Raw genomic sequence first — 15,894 nt, 5'->3', positions numbered from 1 at the left:
CTTTCAGTCCTTTTGTAGTTCTAAAATGGAGTGTTTGTGATTACTCAAAATGAACAGAACAAAGCATCCATTTCAATAGCCAGCTTCTTAATAATTAATGCAGCCTTATCTATAACAAATAAATTGCGCTGCAAATATTAATAGCAGATAGTCTGTGGGCTATGCTCCAGAACCAAAGACCTCTAAGTGCTGATGCACTCAGAACAAACATCCTTCTGTAACAATGACATGGTCATGACTGTCTCTGACACGGTGGAGTTACCAAAGCATATATTTGCAGGGTATGTGAGTTTTCATTTAGTACTGGTCATTCTCAGGTTTAAAGAAAAGAGGAATTGTAACCTGTGAAGTGAAGTCATCAGGCTGTTTTTATTCTCTACAGCTTGCCCAAGTAGGTTGAGTTTGGCAAGAATTTTTTTTTTTTTTTAGTGTTATAGGATCATCTTGCTAGATATGCTAAGATGTCCTGCTATGACTTGGTACAGATAAAGTTACTGTATAAATGGGTAGACTTCTGATATTTTGTGTTATGGTCTGGAAAGTTCCGTGCTGTATTTGGGATTCCCTTCTGCTATCAGCCCAGACAATCTGCTTTAAAATTCTTTTCAGTCAACGTTTCTTCCTATATAGCAAAACATCTGTTAGCGAACTTTGTTCTTTTTTGTGATATGCTAAAGTCCTAAAGGCAATATTGATTTAAACAGAAGGTTCTTTGAAACTCTTACAGGGCTCTTAATACTCCAATCCGACTTTTCAAATCTTAAAATATTACTTCTCTATCTCTTTGTTTCTAGAATGCGTGTCAGACTATCTTAAAAAGACTCGAGCCAATCAAACAGTCTAATCCCAAAGGGTCCTGGGAAGACTGGGTAAGCTGTTTGTATCTGTTGCGAGACAAGCGGGCGTTGTCAGAAATAGTTTCAGTTGTCAAACCCTGTATGCAGGTATATCCTCTAGGCCTTCTGCATCTCGCTAGCAAAGGTTTTGAGCAAAGACAGTGAATCAGAAACCTGGCAAGGGAAGTAACCAAAGCTTGCAAGAGGTTATCCCCAACACATCAGTTATGACTTGAATAGTGAGATTTCTCCAGATCCCAGGGCCTGCCTATCATAGACTTGACCAAAGGAAAGTCTTGAGTGGTTGGATATATCTTCCTAGTCAGGCTACAGTCTTGGACAAGGAAAAACCTGATTTCTAGTGAAGGGATTCTATGACAAAAGTGACTCTCTGAGCTGCCATCCACCTCCTGTAGTGCTCCTTCGCTGTAATATCTCTGTACCCTCAATAATAGGAGATTGGTGTGCTGTAAGATGCTCAGGCCATTTTCAGATCCACGCTCTTCTCTTCATGGAGGGAGCTTTGACTTTGTGATTTGGAAGTCAGGATAGGATTTCCCCCGGCCTCGCTGAAGTCAAGATGACTCAGTTTAACCTTTGCCTCTGAGGTTGAAAGTCTAACCTGTAGCTGAAAGCCGAACAAACAATCCCTCTGCCAATGGACAAGTTCTGCCCTTGGTAGCTGCTGACGGGGCTATTTGGGGAAGCAGCTTCATCATGATGTTTCCCTTGGCACTGCTGGTGCTGGGTAGTGTGACAGCTGTCTGTCACTGGATGCCTTCTATTCATGCTCTCCTGGAAGAGTGTTTGGGGTAGCTATATTGGAGGGACTGGTTGGACAATTACTGCTTTCAAACTCTTGTTCACTTTGCCAGATTAAAGATGCCTATGAGAACTGTATTAGCCTGTCGGCCACGGGGTTTTATAGGTGAGTGAATATTCGCACTGCAGAAGCACAGCTCTTACTTGATTGCATGGATTGCATCCAGGGAAAATCTGGGAGGCCTTACAGACCCTATCACTGCTCTAATTTAGGGCTGCATTCCTTTTCCTAACTAGAAATGTTAAGCTGAAGTTAACACTCTCCTGTGTTAACTTCCTGTGGTTCCTGATAGAGCACAGCTCTTGGGGACGAGTTCAGATCTCATGTAAATCTGAAGTAGATCTAACTTCCCTCTAGGTGACCTAGGTCTGAGAAGGCATAAATGAAATCAGAGCTTTGCCTGGGGCTTTTCTCTGTGTCAACCTCATGGCATAGTGTTGCAGTAGAACCGTCATGCAGGGAAAAAGGGAGCAGGGGTTGCCCTTGAGGACAAAGCTACTTATGGCAATTGGCTGGAGTGGTATCCTGTCTGTTGTGGCATGAGGAGACACCAGTGATTTCAAATTCATTCTCCCACTTTAAACTCTTGCTTGTTACTATGCAGTTCTGAAATGAGGCACTTAGTCAGCTTTACTGCTGGAGGAAAACAGAGATCCATCATCTTTGATGCAGAGAAGTTGACATAAAAAATAAACGCAGTGTTGAGAAGGGCCTATTTAGGACTAAAATAAAATATGAGTTCATTGCTGTTGCATCTCTGAAATGTGTTTTTCTCTTAACCAAGTGACTGTTAATATTTTAATAAACCAGTTTTCGGGTAAAGTATAAGTAGCCATATACAAAGTTTGCCATGAACTGTGCTTAAAATCAGTTCTTAGCTTAACCCGGTTTCTGGTTCAACTTGATTATGCTCTGAAATTTAATGATCTCCAAGAAATGTTCAACTGCAAACTAAAAGCAAAATATTTGCTACTAGATTGGTGGGAATAAGTTGATAATAGTCATCACAAGCCCTAAGATTCATGGGAAAATAAAGCTGGCTAAAATAGTTTGATAGTTTTAGTCAGATTTTGAAATACAGAGCAGATTTAGCAGATTTTCTATTTATAATTGTTTATACTTTTCACTCCTGCATGGGTTTGACGGAAGGGATGAAACGAGTGAATAAGGATTTCGATAAGTTGCAATGTGTTTGTATTCATTTTGACTGTTCATGGAATGAAATGTGGTTTTGTTTTTCTTTGTATCAAGAATTCCTGACCTTGGCTACGACTTTGAAAAGAATGAAGGGAAACCATTCTGCTACTTCAGTTATGGTGTTGCTTGCTCTGAGGTTGAGATAGATTGCCTGACAGGTGACCACAAGGTGAGGGGGTCAGCAGTGAAATAGCCCTCTGTGTTTAGGTGAAGGAAACATTCACAGGGAGTTAGAACAAATACTGGGTGTCAGCCTGTTCCTAGCTCTGTCATTGGTCTGGTGTGACCTTCAGTAAATTTCTTAACTTTTCTGTTCCACAGTGCAACAATCTGTAAAGTCTAATAAAGCAATAATTATCTACCCTGCAGGGATATTAGGAGACTCAGTGGATGATTGCAAAAGTTACTGGATTTGCTAAAGTAAGAGATAGCAGCGCTGTGTTAGCACAAAAGATGAGAAACATACTGGAATTGAGTTAATAATTAAAAATAGCACTGAAAACTTTTAGAAAGAAAGAAAAAAGAGAAAAAACTTCATCAGAATCTCCCCTAGTTTGTTATGCCCAGGTACAGAGCACTGGTGCTAGCAGCTTGGAACTAATAGAAATTGGGTCCATTGGATCTCTGGGGAAAACCGCAGTGAGTTCCTTTGATTTACTTTAGGGATGAACTCAGATTAAAAGTCAGTATCAAGTTGAGCTGAGATTGTTGAACACTGGCCAAGTGTGGGTAGTGCTTGGATACATTACTCCTCCTCATACAAGACCAGGGTGTACCACTTTCAGCCTTCTGTGCTGATTTATTCTTTTTTTCTGCCTTTTAGAACATTCGCACAGACATTGTTATGGATGTTGGTACCAGTCTGAACCCAGCCATAGATATAGGACAGGTAAGTGGAATAGTGTTGCTATTTCCTCCATGTTAAAGTGATCACGCTACTCTCAGGCTTTTCTAGATGAGCCATTATCCCTCTCCAGGTTGTGCCTTTGCAAACAATGCATTTGAGTATCCAGTGAGGCGTTTTAGGCTAGCTATGAAAACCAGTTTGACCTACGCTTAAGTATGCAATAGGCACAGAATTATGTAGGGAAGTATCCTGTTGGGGTATTTTTTGCCTTGGGTATTAAGACTACAGGATATTCTCCAGTTACCACCATACTGATGCTTTTCAACATCTGTCTTGCCTAAGGAATGAATGCAGATAATACTAATATGACAGAAGAACCTCATCCCAAGCTTGGTTTCTACAATGTGGCATATGAAACCAAGTCACACACCTGATCTTTATACTCCTATCTGTCAATATCAAGTCCCATTTAATTAAGTGAAAATTCTTCTGTGAATAAAGAGTTAGGGTGGTAGATTCTGTCTTCCAGCTACTGCTGTTTAGGGATCTCAATAGAAGTTGGACTAGTCACTTAGCTTGCAAATTCCTTGGGCAGTGGCAGTCTTACTTCCATATTTTGTGTGGTAATAATCACAATTGTATCTCTCAGCAAACAAAGGTAATAAACACAGGGTTGTTTGATATACCCAGAGATGAATCTTTAGATGTTTGCACATGCTCATCTAGTCATATTAGCTCCCTTGCTAACTCTAGATGTTGATATAGTGTAACTCTAGTGAAACTGCTGCATGATTTGGGGTTTACAGGAGACCATGAGTTGCAGACCTCTGCAATAGTTAAAATGGAACTTCTTTGAAAGCAACATTTTTTTCTGAGACACACGTTTTTTGGAAGTGGCCCAGGCGAGAAGGAGCCTTTCTGTCTTTGTAGCCTTTTGGTTTAGGTCTGGGAGTAAAGAGATGGCCTATACAGAGCCTGTCAGAGATCTCCATTTCCTGCGTCCTTCCATGAATTGCTGCAGAGGATCTGGGGGCACAGGAGAGAAATGATGTTGTATGATTGCAGGAACACAACTACACAGAGCTGAGTTAATGAATGTTTGTGCCAAATCTTTAGATTGGTCTGCCTGTCAGACCTCTCCGTAGGCACAGACAACAGAGCTTTTTCATGTAGCATTGTCCAAGCACATTCTCTTCTCATAGTTGCTCCCCCTTCCCCCCCTTTTTTTTTTCCTCCAAAAATTTACAGTAGAAAAATTATGCAAAGAAGTCTTTAGTACTTGAATGGATATGGAAGAGTTTTTGCAGTTGTCTGTGCTGGTGACCTGAGAATATGCAGTACTTAGGAAAGCATTTATACTGAAATAGAAAGGGTAAAATAGTTTGTCTCCAAATATGTAATCTTCAGTCCTTTTAGTCATCTTGTCCTTTGAATTATCAGCAAGTACAACTCATTCAGTGTTAATCTGCTTGTGAAGATCAATATTTTGGCATTGATTTTTTTTTTTTTTCTTTGATTCATCAGAAAATTCCTGTCCTGTGTTTACAGCATATCTGTTTATGTGTATTTGCAAATTGCTTCACCTGCCAGGGAAATGCAGCCACGTCTATATGGGAACACAGGAATTGTGTAAAGGTGCCAAGCTGCACCTGGCAGAGGGGACAAGGGTTTAGAGATGAAAAGTGGTAAATCAGTCAGGAGGGGAGGACTGAAAACTCTGGTGGAAATCATCACTGTTTGTTCTTGTGCAAGGAACAACAACAGCAAAAAAAAGAGAATGTAACCTTGTTTGGATGTGTTTGTAGATAGAAGGAGCATTTGTCCAAGGCCTTGGGCTCTTCACAATGGAGGAGCTGCGCTATTCTCCTGAAGGGAACTTGTACACTCGAGGGCCTGGGATGTACAAAATCCCAGCATTCGGAGACATCCCAACAGAATTCTATGTGTCTCTTCTCCGTGACTGTCCAAACAGCAAGGCGGTTTATTCATCCAAGGTATACCTGCGAGATCTGCAGGCCTCTTACTGCTCTATGATTCTGTGAAGCTGAGTGTGCTAAAGTAATGATGCATGTGTCTAAACAGTTAATCTTGTTATTCTGGTTTTACTCTGGGTCAGGATGTTTTCCCATTCCTTATGAGAAATATGTATGCCATCCTTTATAGTTAGGAAGAACTGAAATAACCTGCACGTTACTGCCCTGATTGTCCATTACAGAGAACTGAAATGGCTTTGCTGCACCAGTTCTGCTGTAAAAGAGGCTGCCAGCCTCTGCCTGCATGTCAGCTCCCTGGTTGCCCTTCCCTGGTACCAGAGCCACCTCTGCGGGTAACACTTCCTGCAGTGTTGCTTCACCAGATCTGATATACCAAGATCTTGCATCTGAGTTTTCATGTTTTGCTTTCTTTACTGTTTCACAGTGCTCATGTCACCCTTAAAGGTCCCTTATTAATCCATGTGCCCTTCAGCTGTTTCCACTGCAGTCAGTGCTGTTCTCTGCAGTTAGCGAAGGCTGCACAGAGCAGGGCTGGATGTGCAGCATCAGTGAATTTGCTTTACTTATCTTTCAACGCAGCATTTATAGGCCACCCAGCATCCTTATCTGTATATGCCTGGCCTGCCTCCTTACAGTTTCCCATTTTCCCTCCATCCACAGGAACATCTTCATCAATGAGGAGAACTTTCTGGGTTATTAATGCTGATGACAGAATTAGGAGTAAAGGGTCTGGCAGGGACTTCAGTACTAGACAATACTTGTGTAATCCCTGAGGGAGGTATTCCTGCTGGTTTGCAAGGACCTCCAGTGATGGAGCATCATGCTTTCTGCCCAGACAACTCATCACTGCCTTATCTGAATTCCCTTTGCTGCAATTTTAGCATCATCCAAAAGGTTGTGGGAATGGGTTAGTCCCTTTTTCCTTCGTAACAGCCTCGCTGTGTCAGAAAGTTTCTGTTTTCCTACTGCCTCGTCTTTAAATGGACTGGGGATTGATTTAGCTCAGCCTGTCCTCACTCATCACACCTGGCAGACTGGAGGCTGTTTTAGCTTTGTGTTTCCTCACTGATCACATCTGGAAGGCAAGGGGCTGTTTCAGCTTTGCCTTTCCTTCCTGATCACATCTGGGAGACTGAGAAGTTACAAAGAAGGAATGAGGAACGTGAACAATTCCTGATTGTCACGTAGGGCTTGCTCATCTTTGTTAGCTTCGTTAGTCTTTCCACGGCCAGGACTGTTTTGGACTGCAGCCTCACTCTTGCTTGTGCTATGTCTAGGCTGTGGGAGAGCCACCACTGTTCCTGTCTGCCTCAGTGTTTTATGCCATTAAAGATGCCATCTACTCAGCAAGGAAGGACTCTGGCCTGACTGAAGTGTTCAGGCTGGACAGCCCTGCTACCCCAGAGAGGATCCGCAATGCTTGTGTGGACATCTTCACCAAAATGGTAACAGCTTCTGGTTTCATAATCTGCTCCCTAGCCAGTCTACCCCACACGGAGTGTGTGTGCTGGTCATAGCGGCCCAGGACTGCAATTAGGACAGGATGGGTAGACTGTGGCCCTCCTTAAGCAGGTGGTTTTTATTTCATAGGTGTTATCCTTCATTTAACATGCCACCAAATAAGACACAAATCCACACACCAGCATTGCTAAGGCTTCCATTGCAGGAAGGCCTGCCATACAGGACTAGTGAGGTTGCAGTTCATCCCTCCATCCCCAAAGTGGTCTCTGTAGAACAAAGGCACTGACTTCTTGTCCTGATGCTCCTGACTGTCACCTCTTAGGGGATCACCACCACTAATATATCTTGCAGGTTGACTCTGTGATTTAGTGGTGTCCTTCAGGGTGGGAGGGAGAGGAAAGTGTTACTGAAAATGCTCACTTCTCCCCAATGTTATGACCACAGCAGTCTCCTTAGAGGCTGTGGGCTTGATCTGAAAGAGTGCAGGAGTTAACCCTGTCACTGTCTCTTCACAGCTCCTCCTCTGTTACGGCGTTGTGGCAGGGCTGTGTAGGAGTGGGTCCTTGCACAGAGTCCTGCTGATTCCTGTGTGACTCAGAAAACACAGCTGTCTGTCCATGTGGGCATCCTCCAGGCTTTTGTCAGCTTGAACCCCACTGTGGTTAACAGCAAAACCTGGCTATCTTAGTCCTTCTCACTTAACACCTGCATCACTGTCTGGGAAGAAGGACTCAGAAATGGTTTTGAGAATTTGCACGAACTGTTAATCCTCAGGCCTTCAGCTAGAGCCAGGCACAGCCTCTAATGGAAGTGCCATGAGACAGACATCTCTGTTTTGAAAGACTGGGATACGAGCTCAGATCTTCAACAGTACAAAGTCACCGACCTCAAAGGGAGCATGGTGGGGCATGCTGAACCCTGGCCACGACCTTCATTTGTTGCTAACTTACATATTTTTTTCTCTTTACAGTGCCCTTCTGCTGAGCCAGGGACCTTTAAGCCATGGTCTGTGCGTGTATAAAAGAGATGTTTGAGGAGCAAACTGTCCTCATGAAACTGAGCTTACACCAGAGGGACCACAAGGCAGTAGGACTATAATGGAGATAAAAAGATCTGTTTTCATGTGGCTCACCCACTGATTCATGGAGCTTTCACTTTTAATTGTCCAATCATTGTCTCCTCTAGGAGATGGAATTGCTGCCAGATTATAGCTGTGAGGTAAATTAAAATGAAGAGTAAGTGGAAGGTGATGTTATCCAGGTGTAATTGAAAAAACTTGTAGGTTTTATTTAAAATTGCTGCAATGATGGGAGATACGCTTATTATCAGCCGATATGAAACGGCAGGGTGGTTGTTTCTTTTTTCCTGCTACGGGCAAAAGATGGATCACCTTGTGATGCCATGCCCAGAGGAACTGAAATGCATTGAGCCCAGACAAACTGTCCTCTAGCTGAGATGGAGGAAGGCATGAGAGGCACTGAGGCCTGGACCCTGTTGTGTCCCCTCTTCACACAAAGCCAGATATATGCTAGAGGAAGATGAGGAGTTTTGATGTTAGCTAATGAAGATGGTCTTACCTATGTCACAGAAGTGGTTCAGAGGAAAACACTAAAAAGTGACCAATAGCTATATTTATCCTAAGTTAAATGATGATTGCTTTACCTGCACCAGGGCTTTAATGCATTCTTAGTTCACATGCTACCTTGTCTTCTCTGATTAAGGATAAAAATTAGAGATACAAAGATGCTGCTTCATTTGGCACAGCCTTTTCCTGCCCCACACCTCCACGTCTTTCCCCATCTTTTAAATAGAAAAGGACATCAGAGACCTTGGAGTAACAGAGAAAGTTACTCATTGTTGTTCCCAAGGCAATTTATACCAGCCTAGGCAAGGGACTGGAGAATGATGGACACAGCCGGGGGTCATTGGCTCTGGCTACCCTTTAAGGTGAATCCCTTGCTGTCATGCTATGGCCTTGCCTTCTTTTCAAGACAACTCTTAGCTTTGCTGAATGTAAGAGAATGGGTATGTTTTGCTACAGTGACTGCTTGTCTCAAAAATATGCTGATGGCGGTGACCTCATGCCTTCTGGGTTGAATGCATTTTTTGTGTTGGATTTATTGCTGGGCATCCCTCTTCACAGGTTTTGTCACTGTCAGATTTAACGCTGTAGTATCATGTTATCTCTAGATGATGTCAGCCATGTACTGTACCTGCTCATCATGTGCAAACTTTTACCCGTTTCTCTGGGCCACATCTTTATGAAAACATGTTTTTTCTATTTTTGCACTCCTAGGGCCGCCAAAAAGTATGGTGTAAGAGGATGTAACTCCATTGCCTTATATAAAATTTTGCTCACATACAAACTGCTTAAAATTGGCCTTCATCTTAGGACTTAACAATGCATGCACAGTTTGAAATATTTTTTTGAAGCACTCCAGGGTATATAGCTTGGAAATGCGTAGATTTATTTTTCAGCTTAAAATACTGTGGTTCTACCATCTAGAAGAAGGGCATTTATATATGTGAGTTGCAGAAAGTATTTTATGCCTGCTGGGCTTGCTATGTAATTATTTTATTAATTGGAATATGATATTGGTGTTTCTTAAGCTCTGAGGCACTGGGCAAGAAAACATTTCTCTTTTCTCCTGAAAGCTGGCAATATATAAAAACCTCTTAATGAAGAAAATGTGATCATTTGTGTGCAAGAACACACATTGGAGTGTGTACCACGCTTGCATATTCATGTTCTTGGTTGTCCAGGAAGGGATGCAAAATATAAAGTCTGTAAACTAGATTGGTATTGGCACTGGTTCTGCGGCATCCGCCTCATGGGATCTCTGAACATGCTCATTCAGACCAGGCTGATAAGAAGTACAAAGGGAACGTGATGTGTGCTAATGCAGAACACGGGGAGCTACAGGCAAAGAGTGTGATATTGAGGGGCTTCCAGCGTCACCTCAAGGGAAAGCCACCAGCATTCACGAGAGGCCTGCTCCCTGTGAGGGTCCAGGGACGTGACGGGATGTCACTAGAAGGGTGAATAAGTGCTTTTTATCCCCTGTGGGTCTGGGAGCACTTTTTTCATCATTTCAGAATGGGTTTGCTGTATCTCACATAGCCCCAGTGACTGCCTGGTCAGGTGAAATTTTTTTGAAATTAAATGTATCAAGTCTCTCTTTTGTTATTCACTTTGTGCATTAATTTGAAGTGTATTTGCCAAGTTATGTGTACATGCAATGGTCAGAACAGGCTAGTTCAGTGCAGTCCGTAGCCTGTGGAGCCATTTTTGCTGCAGGATCAGTAAGCCACTCTTTCCCAGGCACCAGTCCTTGCCGTCAAGCCCAACCCAGCTCAGGCCCCTCTTATTACCCTTCCACAGCCACTAGCTGATGGAAGCAGGAAACACCTGCCTTTTGGGGTGCACTGAAATTGAATGCAAATGATATCAAACACCTGAGGGGGGGGAAATGGTATAAAATCAGGGTTGCAAAGTAATTATAGAAAATGGTTTTGAGGGTGTAGGAAAAAGGGAAGCTTAGAGACTAACAGGAATTTACAGAGATCAGTGTAATACCTGGCTGGGCTGTGGGTGAGACAGGGACCCTAAGGAACATGAAGCTGAGATTTTTCATTTCACCTCTCAGTGTCTTAACATTTCATACATTGCTTTCCCATGGAACTAAGTGTCAGGCACCCTAGGAAAGGACTGGGACCTGCTCTGGAGGGCTGGCAGGAAGAGATGATACTGGTACAGGATAGCCTGACTTAAAGTGTGGTCTGCACTGCAAAGCTGTCGGAGAACAGCTCTCCTGTCGTGAGTGCACAGCACTGTCCTCTGCTAGGTGCTGCGTCAGATTTCTCCGTGCACATCTCGCTGCATGGGATTTCAGCTTGCAGTCGCTGAGGGGAAAGCTACTTATGAAGAGAAAAACGTTCCTTTTCTAGTACTTTTCAGTAAAATTCAGCATGGATGCATGATTCTAATGTTATGTATAATTGGAAATTTGCTGCTTCTCTCCTTCCAGAACTGTGTCCTCAGAAGAGGAACTACGCCATCTTGCTAGACTGCAAAGTATTACGCACAATAATGGCACTTAAGTAAAGATTGCTGCAGCTGGATAGTTTGTGGGAGGGTGAAATGAGGCCATCTGATCTGATGTCTTAACATTATTAATCGCATGTCCCTCGAGAGAGGGAGGCCAAGTTTTTGGTAATTATTTTAGGTCAGTTCTAATCAGCATCTTTCACTATTGTTCTTTAATAAGCATTGTCAAATTGGTGTCTTTGTCACATGAATGTACGCGGAATTCTCTGTGAATGTCACAACATTGCAAAATAAAGCAAAAATATTCTGGAAACTAGTATGCTATAGTAAAAGGCTGTCACAATTTGAAAGCTGGACAACTTCAGCTCATCCTTGGTGTTTGGCAAGGATAAACCCTTCCCAGAGGCTGTGAGGCAGATCAGCTCAGTGGCCAAGGCTGGGAGAGGGTGGATGGTTGGTCCAGCCTACCCAGTCGGATGCAGCAGGTGAGCCAGCTGGAGAGCCTGGGTCTCCACGCAATCACGCTGGAAGCCAAGTCCAAAAGAGAGCAGAGTCAGCCCTTGCACTTCTCTGCCAGGAAGACCTTAGAGTAGCTGCATTGTGTTCTCCACAGCAGCATGGTGATGCCTCCTGATGCTTCTAGCTGCCTCCGCCAGGCCCACCAGCTGCTGAGACAAGGTGGAAGGCTGGCTGGCTGCATGGCGTGGCTGGTACCTGGTCCAGACTGCCGTATTCTTGTCTCATTGCTCGTGAGTAGAGCTGAAAGCTAGGTTTGGCCTATTTGAGTCAGGCCTGTAATTCAAAATTTGTGAATGGAGCAAGCATCTTGTAGCATCACCGGGGCCCTCTTGAGCCTAAACACACAGGAGATGGGGGGTTGTAAAACAGGAACAGTTCACACAGAACAGATAAGACCAAATGATGAGCCAGGCCTGGCCTTCCCCGAGTATGAAAGGATATAAAACATCACCAGTGGTTCCCCAGGAAGGTGTGCCGCCACCTCCTTCTGCAGAGTGGACAGACTACAGGTGATGTGCTCCTTTGGGAGCACTGCTTTTATCTGCGTGGGGAGATTTGTCATGAAGAAGCCATTGCCAAACCTCTTAGCTGAAAAGGGAACCCAGAATATGAAATGGCAGTGCAGGCAGAGCATGTGCAGATGCTGCTGTGGTTTGCAGGAGGTCCAAATCACCCTACCCCAAAATGCTAGGTTTGCTGAAAGCCTTTTACCCCATCACAGTGCAGTTCATGCAGTTTTCCAAGCCCCAATACCGTGCATTTCCCTAGTGCCTGTTTTCGCCATATTTAAATGTAATTCAGCCACGTGAAGAGCCTTGATACCCTGCCTCTGGCAGTGGCCTGTCTTAGCTCTCTGATGTGTCTTTTGGAGCTGTGACATGGACAAGCGTGCTGCATGCAGCTGTGGAGCAAGGGTCCAGCCAGTATCTAGAAGCGTTTGCGTTTGGATTAATGCTCTCAGAAACAGTCCCTCCAGCCAGGGTGTTTCTACCAGGTCTCAGGGGTGCTGAAGAGGCCTGACAGAAAACTGCTAGAAAATGAGAAAGCAGCAAGGTCCCAGCGGTAGAAATGAGACAACTGCTTCTTCTGTTGGAGGGACAGCTCGCTGAACATCTGCTCTGATAACCAGCTGTATGTCCACTGCACTTGGGTGTCAGTGAACTCAGCGAGGAAGCTGTCTGCGGGCAGCCCGGCCCGCTGCAGCAGGTGACCCAGCTCCTGGCTGAGGAAGCCAAACACCACCACGTAGTCATACTGGATGAGACAGGGCTGGCAGAGGCTGACAAGTGGTGTCCAAGCCACGTTGGAGTTGTGCTGTCCGCTGTCTAAAACATCCTGAACAAAGCTGCTGAAGGAGGAGCTGCTGCCCATGTCTTGCATGAATGTGAAGATGAGCCTGTGGAAAGGGTCCCTGACAAACAGCACTTTAGTGTAAGACCCTAACATGGCCTCTGTCTCCGTCAGGTTGAATTCCCTCAGCTGTGTTTCCTGACTGTGCTGCCAAGGGTAGGAAAGCGGCACCGCAGGCGTCACGTTTTCCTTCTCTAGCCTCTCCAAAAGCTGCTGCCATTCCTCCGTCCCTGTTGATGGCACTTGGCAGTAGAGGAGGTCCAGCTTGGTGCTTACCCTCAAATTTGAGAACAGGCGGGCTCTCTCCTCCTGGCTCCTCGGCAGTGTGGTGACTTTGCCTGATTGGCTGCAGAAAGCTCTCAGTCTCTTCTTCCTGAGCTGCTGAACGTGAAGGAAGGTGTCCAGTGTCAAAGTGAAGCCCTCCTCTGCCTTGGGGGCCAGGTCACCTGGGAAACACCATTTGAAGATGGGGCTGAGGAAAGCCCATATTGGACCTCTGCCCTGAGCTGGCAACGCAGCAAGATGCTGCGGCAGGTTCTTTTCCAGTTATTCCAGTGTGGAAAGGATATAGAAGGAACAAAGAAGGTGAGTAGGAAAGGGGGACCGGCCCTGCCAGGCAAAGAGCTTGGTTTTACTGGGAAATGGGTTTCTGTCCCCATGAATGTGTGAGATTATGGACACCCAGACTGCCCTTTCCCCAAACCGCTGTGTCTGAGCACTACTGATCTTGGCCATAGCTTTGTGCCACAAACCCTGTTCTCCACTAAATCATTATTTTTGCTTTTAACTCGTCCATTTTGACTGAGCTTAACTGAGGTGAGTTTACCAAAGCAAGTCAAAAATATCCTGAGAGACTGAGGAGCAGTAAATTGGTTTGCAGCTACATGACCATCTGCAAACCCTTTTGCATCTGTTAATTAGTTAACATCAGCTATCAAATACATGCAAAAGCAAGAAATTCTTCATAATGGCTTGGGGTGATTTAGGGATCCAAATGATGTAACTTCTTGCATCACACCCATATGTAAATTTTTTTCCTGTAGATAAAAAGGCAAAAGCAAATACAAAGCAAAAAGTAAATAGAAGCGAGAAGACCACAAAGCAAATACAAACGGCAAAAGCAAATAAAAAGGCTCTATGATGGTTTAATATCTCAAATTTCAGCTTTGCTTTTTACTCTTTATCATTTTATTTTTGATGTGAAGAGGCCATAGTGAGTTTGAGAGCAGAGGACGAATGCCTGCCTTGCTACTTTAATTTTTTTGTAGCAGTAGCATGTCTGCCTTATCTGCTCAGTGTAGGCATTTGGCAGCCCTGGGGAGACAGTTAATTTGATGGTTTCTCCTGGGTGCTTGGGAAGTTAAATATTTCCCACTGATTTGGAGAGGCCATTACACAGGGAAGAGAAGTACTGTTAAAATTAGGAAAAGGACACCAGGAACACAGGAAGAAACACAGCAGTGCCTGAAGCTATCGGGGCTGCTCTTTGACATGCCCAAACCCGGACCGACAATGTCTGCAAAATCTAGCAATGACTTTGCCCTGGGATTGACCAGGACTGGAAGGAAGTATGTTTTAGCCAAGAGAGGCATTAATCACTGATTTCCCTGCTCCCTCCTGCATCCCCAGCGGCATTTCACCCTTCCCAGCAAAGGTTCTGCACGTTACCTCCAGCAGTCTGACACCTGGTTTCCCCACCACACCTGAGATCAATGACTCCACTAAGGGCATAAAGCTGTAGGGCTCCACATAGGAGCTTTCTCCAGAAGTTATCCTGCCCTTGGGACTATGCAAACAGCATTTACCTACCAAGAACCTCCAAAAAAATGCTCCAGGTCATTTCCCCCATGGTACAGAAATGCTTCCAGCCATACAGAACTACCACGGTGCCTGGGTGTTACCTCCTCGGCTTGTAGCTGGGCTCCAGAGAAGCAGCCTCCAGCTCAGGAAGGTGGTGATGACCAGGGCAGCCAAGATGATGAGGCGGGGAAGAAAGCGCATTTCTCAGGTGCTACTGCAGCGCTGGAAGCCGAACACCATGCCAGCAAGCAGGTGGGACTTGGAGGAAGGGTGTTGGGGAACCTTCCGTGTTTATTTAAGAGGAAACACACCCAGAGCTGGGTTAAAGTACTGTTTGGGCAGCAGCTCAGCTAGGGAGAGGGAAATGGCCTGAGGCACAAAAGGTGCCTCCTGTCCTATGTTTACAATGTGAGCTTTTTGAGGCAGAATCTGCATTTTTATTCAAAATCTGTGCCCTCCTTAGCACTCGGCCACACCAGATGACTGTGGTCCCTGTGAGAAAAGAGCCCTGCACCCACAGCCCCATGCAGTGTCATGCAGAGCTAGGGGGTGTGAGATGTCCCCAGTCCCCTGATACACTGTCCTCCACTGGCTTTTCTGCTTGGTGAAGCACTGCTTAGGGGAACACGACTGTGGGGAGCAGCATGCCCCAGGACTGGGACTGAACAAGGAAGTCATGGGTCCTCCCTCTGTGGTGCTGGTGGGCCTTTTAAGGTAGAAGCTGGGGCAGAGGCAGTGATGTGATGGGGCACATCCAGCCATGTGGCAGGTCTGTGACTACCCAGGGACTGGGAGCGCTGAACTGCTGCCTGTGCCCTTTTTGCTGGGGGCTACTTAAAGTTTGTGGCTGCTGTTTGTTCTGTGAGAGCAGCTGGAGAGCCCAGGCAGAGCAGAGGCCCCATTATACCAAAAAGGGGGTGCACACACATGCAGGCGCACATGCTGCTCCTCCCCTTCCCCAAGGAGCCGCAGCCTGACCCGGGAGTGTGACAACTGTGAAGAAAAAAGTGAAGGGGACA

At 45.0% G+C, this 15,894-nt stretch overlaps 2 protein-coding genes across 7 annotated transcripts in view; one reads left to right on the top strand and one right to left on the bottom strand.

The window, feature by feature from the left end:
• The window catches only part of XDH (xanthine dehydrogenase), a 64,875-nt gene extending 53,353 nt beyond the window's left edge, over positions 1 to 11,522 (top strand). For 5 of the 6 annotated variants that reach the window (XM_075088706.1, XM_075088707.1, XM_075088708.1 and 2 more), the window contains 7 exons: positions 795 to 869; positions 1,712 to 1,764; positions 2,911 to 3,025; positions 3,680 to 3,745; positions 5,509 to 5,697; positions 6,975 to 7,142; positions 8,129 to 11,522. In XM_075088706.1, the coding sequence (XP_074944807.1) occupies positions 795 to 869; positions 1,712 to 1,764; positions 2,911 to 3,025; positions 3,680 to 3,745; positions 5,509 to 5,697; positions 6,975 to 7,142; positions 8,129 to 8,179 (717 nt within the window). In that variant the 3' untranslated portion in view covers positions 8,180 to 11,522. The remainder of the gene's footprint in view (positions 1 to 794; positions 870 to 1,711; positions 1,765 to 2,910; positions 3,026 to 3,679; positions 3,746 to 5,508; positions 5,698 to 6,974; positions 7,143 to 8,128) is intronic. The other variant, XM_075088710.1, reaches the window with a different exon arrangement.
• LOC142055156 (carbohydrate sulfotransferase 9-like) lies at positions 11,401 to 15,223 on the bottom strand. Its single transcript, XM_075088711.1, has 2 exons — positions 14,977 to 15,223; positions 11,401 to 13,521 (listed from the first exon to the last, which is right to left on the bottom strand). The coding sequence occupies exons 1-2, from the start codon at positions 15,074 to 15,076 to the stop codon at positions 12,713 to 12,715; spliced, it is 909 nt and encodes a 302-aa protein (XP_074944812.1). The 5' UTR covers positions 15,077 to 15,223; the 3' UTR covers positions 11,401 to 12,712.
• Positions 15,224 to 15,894: the final 671 nt, after the last annotated feature.

This window comes from Phalacrocorax aristotelis, chromosome 3 (genome assembly GCF_949628215.1).
Source record: "Phalacrocorax aristotelis chromosome 3, bGulAri2.1, whole genome shotgun sequence".
Lineage (NCBI taxonomy): Eukaryota > Metazoa > Chordata > Aves > Suliformes > Phalacrocoracidae > Phalacrocorax > Phalacrocorax aristotelis.
This window is presented reverse-complemented; position numbering and strand designations above follow the sequence as displayed.

Coding starts and splice junctions, on each gene's coding strand:
- LOC142055156 (XM_075088711.1), bottom strand. CDS start 15,076: ATGCGCTTTCTTCCCCGCCTCATCATCTTGGCTGCCCTGGTCATCACC. Junction 13,522..14,976: donor CCCAGCTACAAGCCGAGGAG/GTAACACCCAGG, acceptor GGTGTTTCCCAG/GTGACCTGGCCCCCAAGGCA.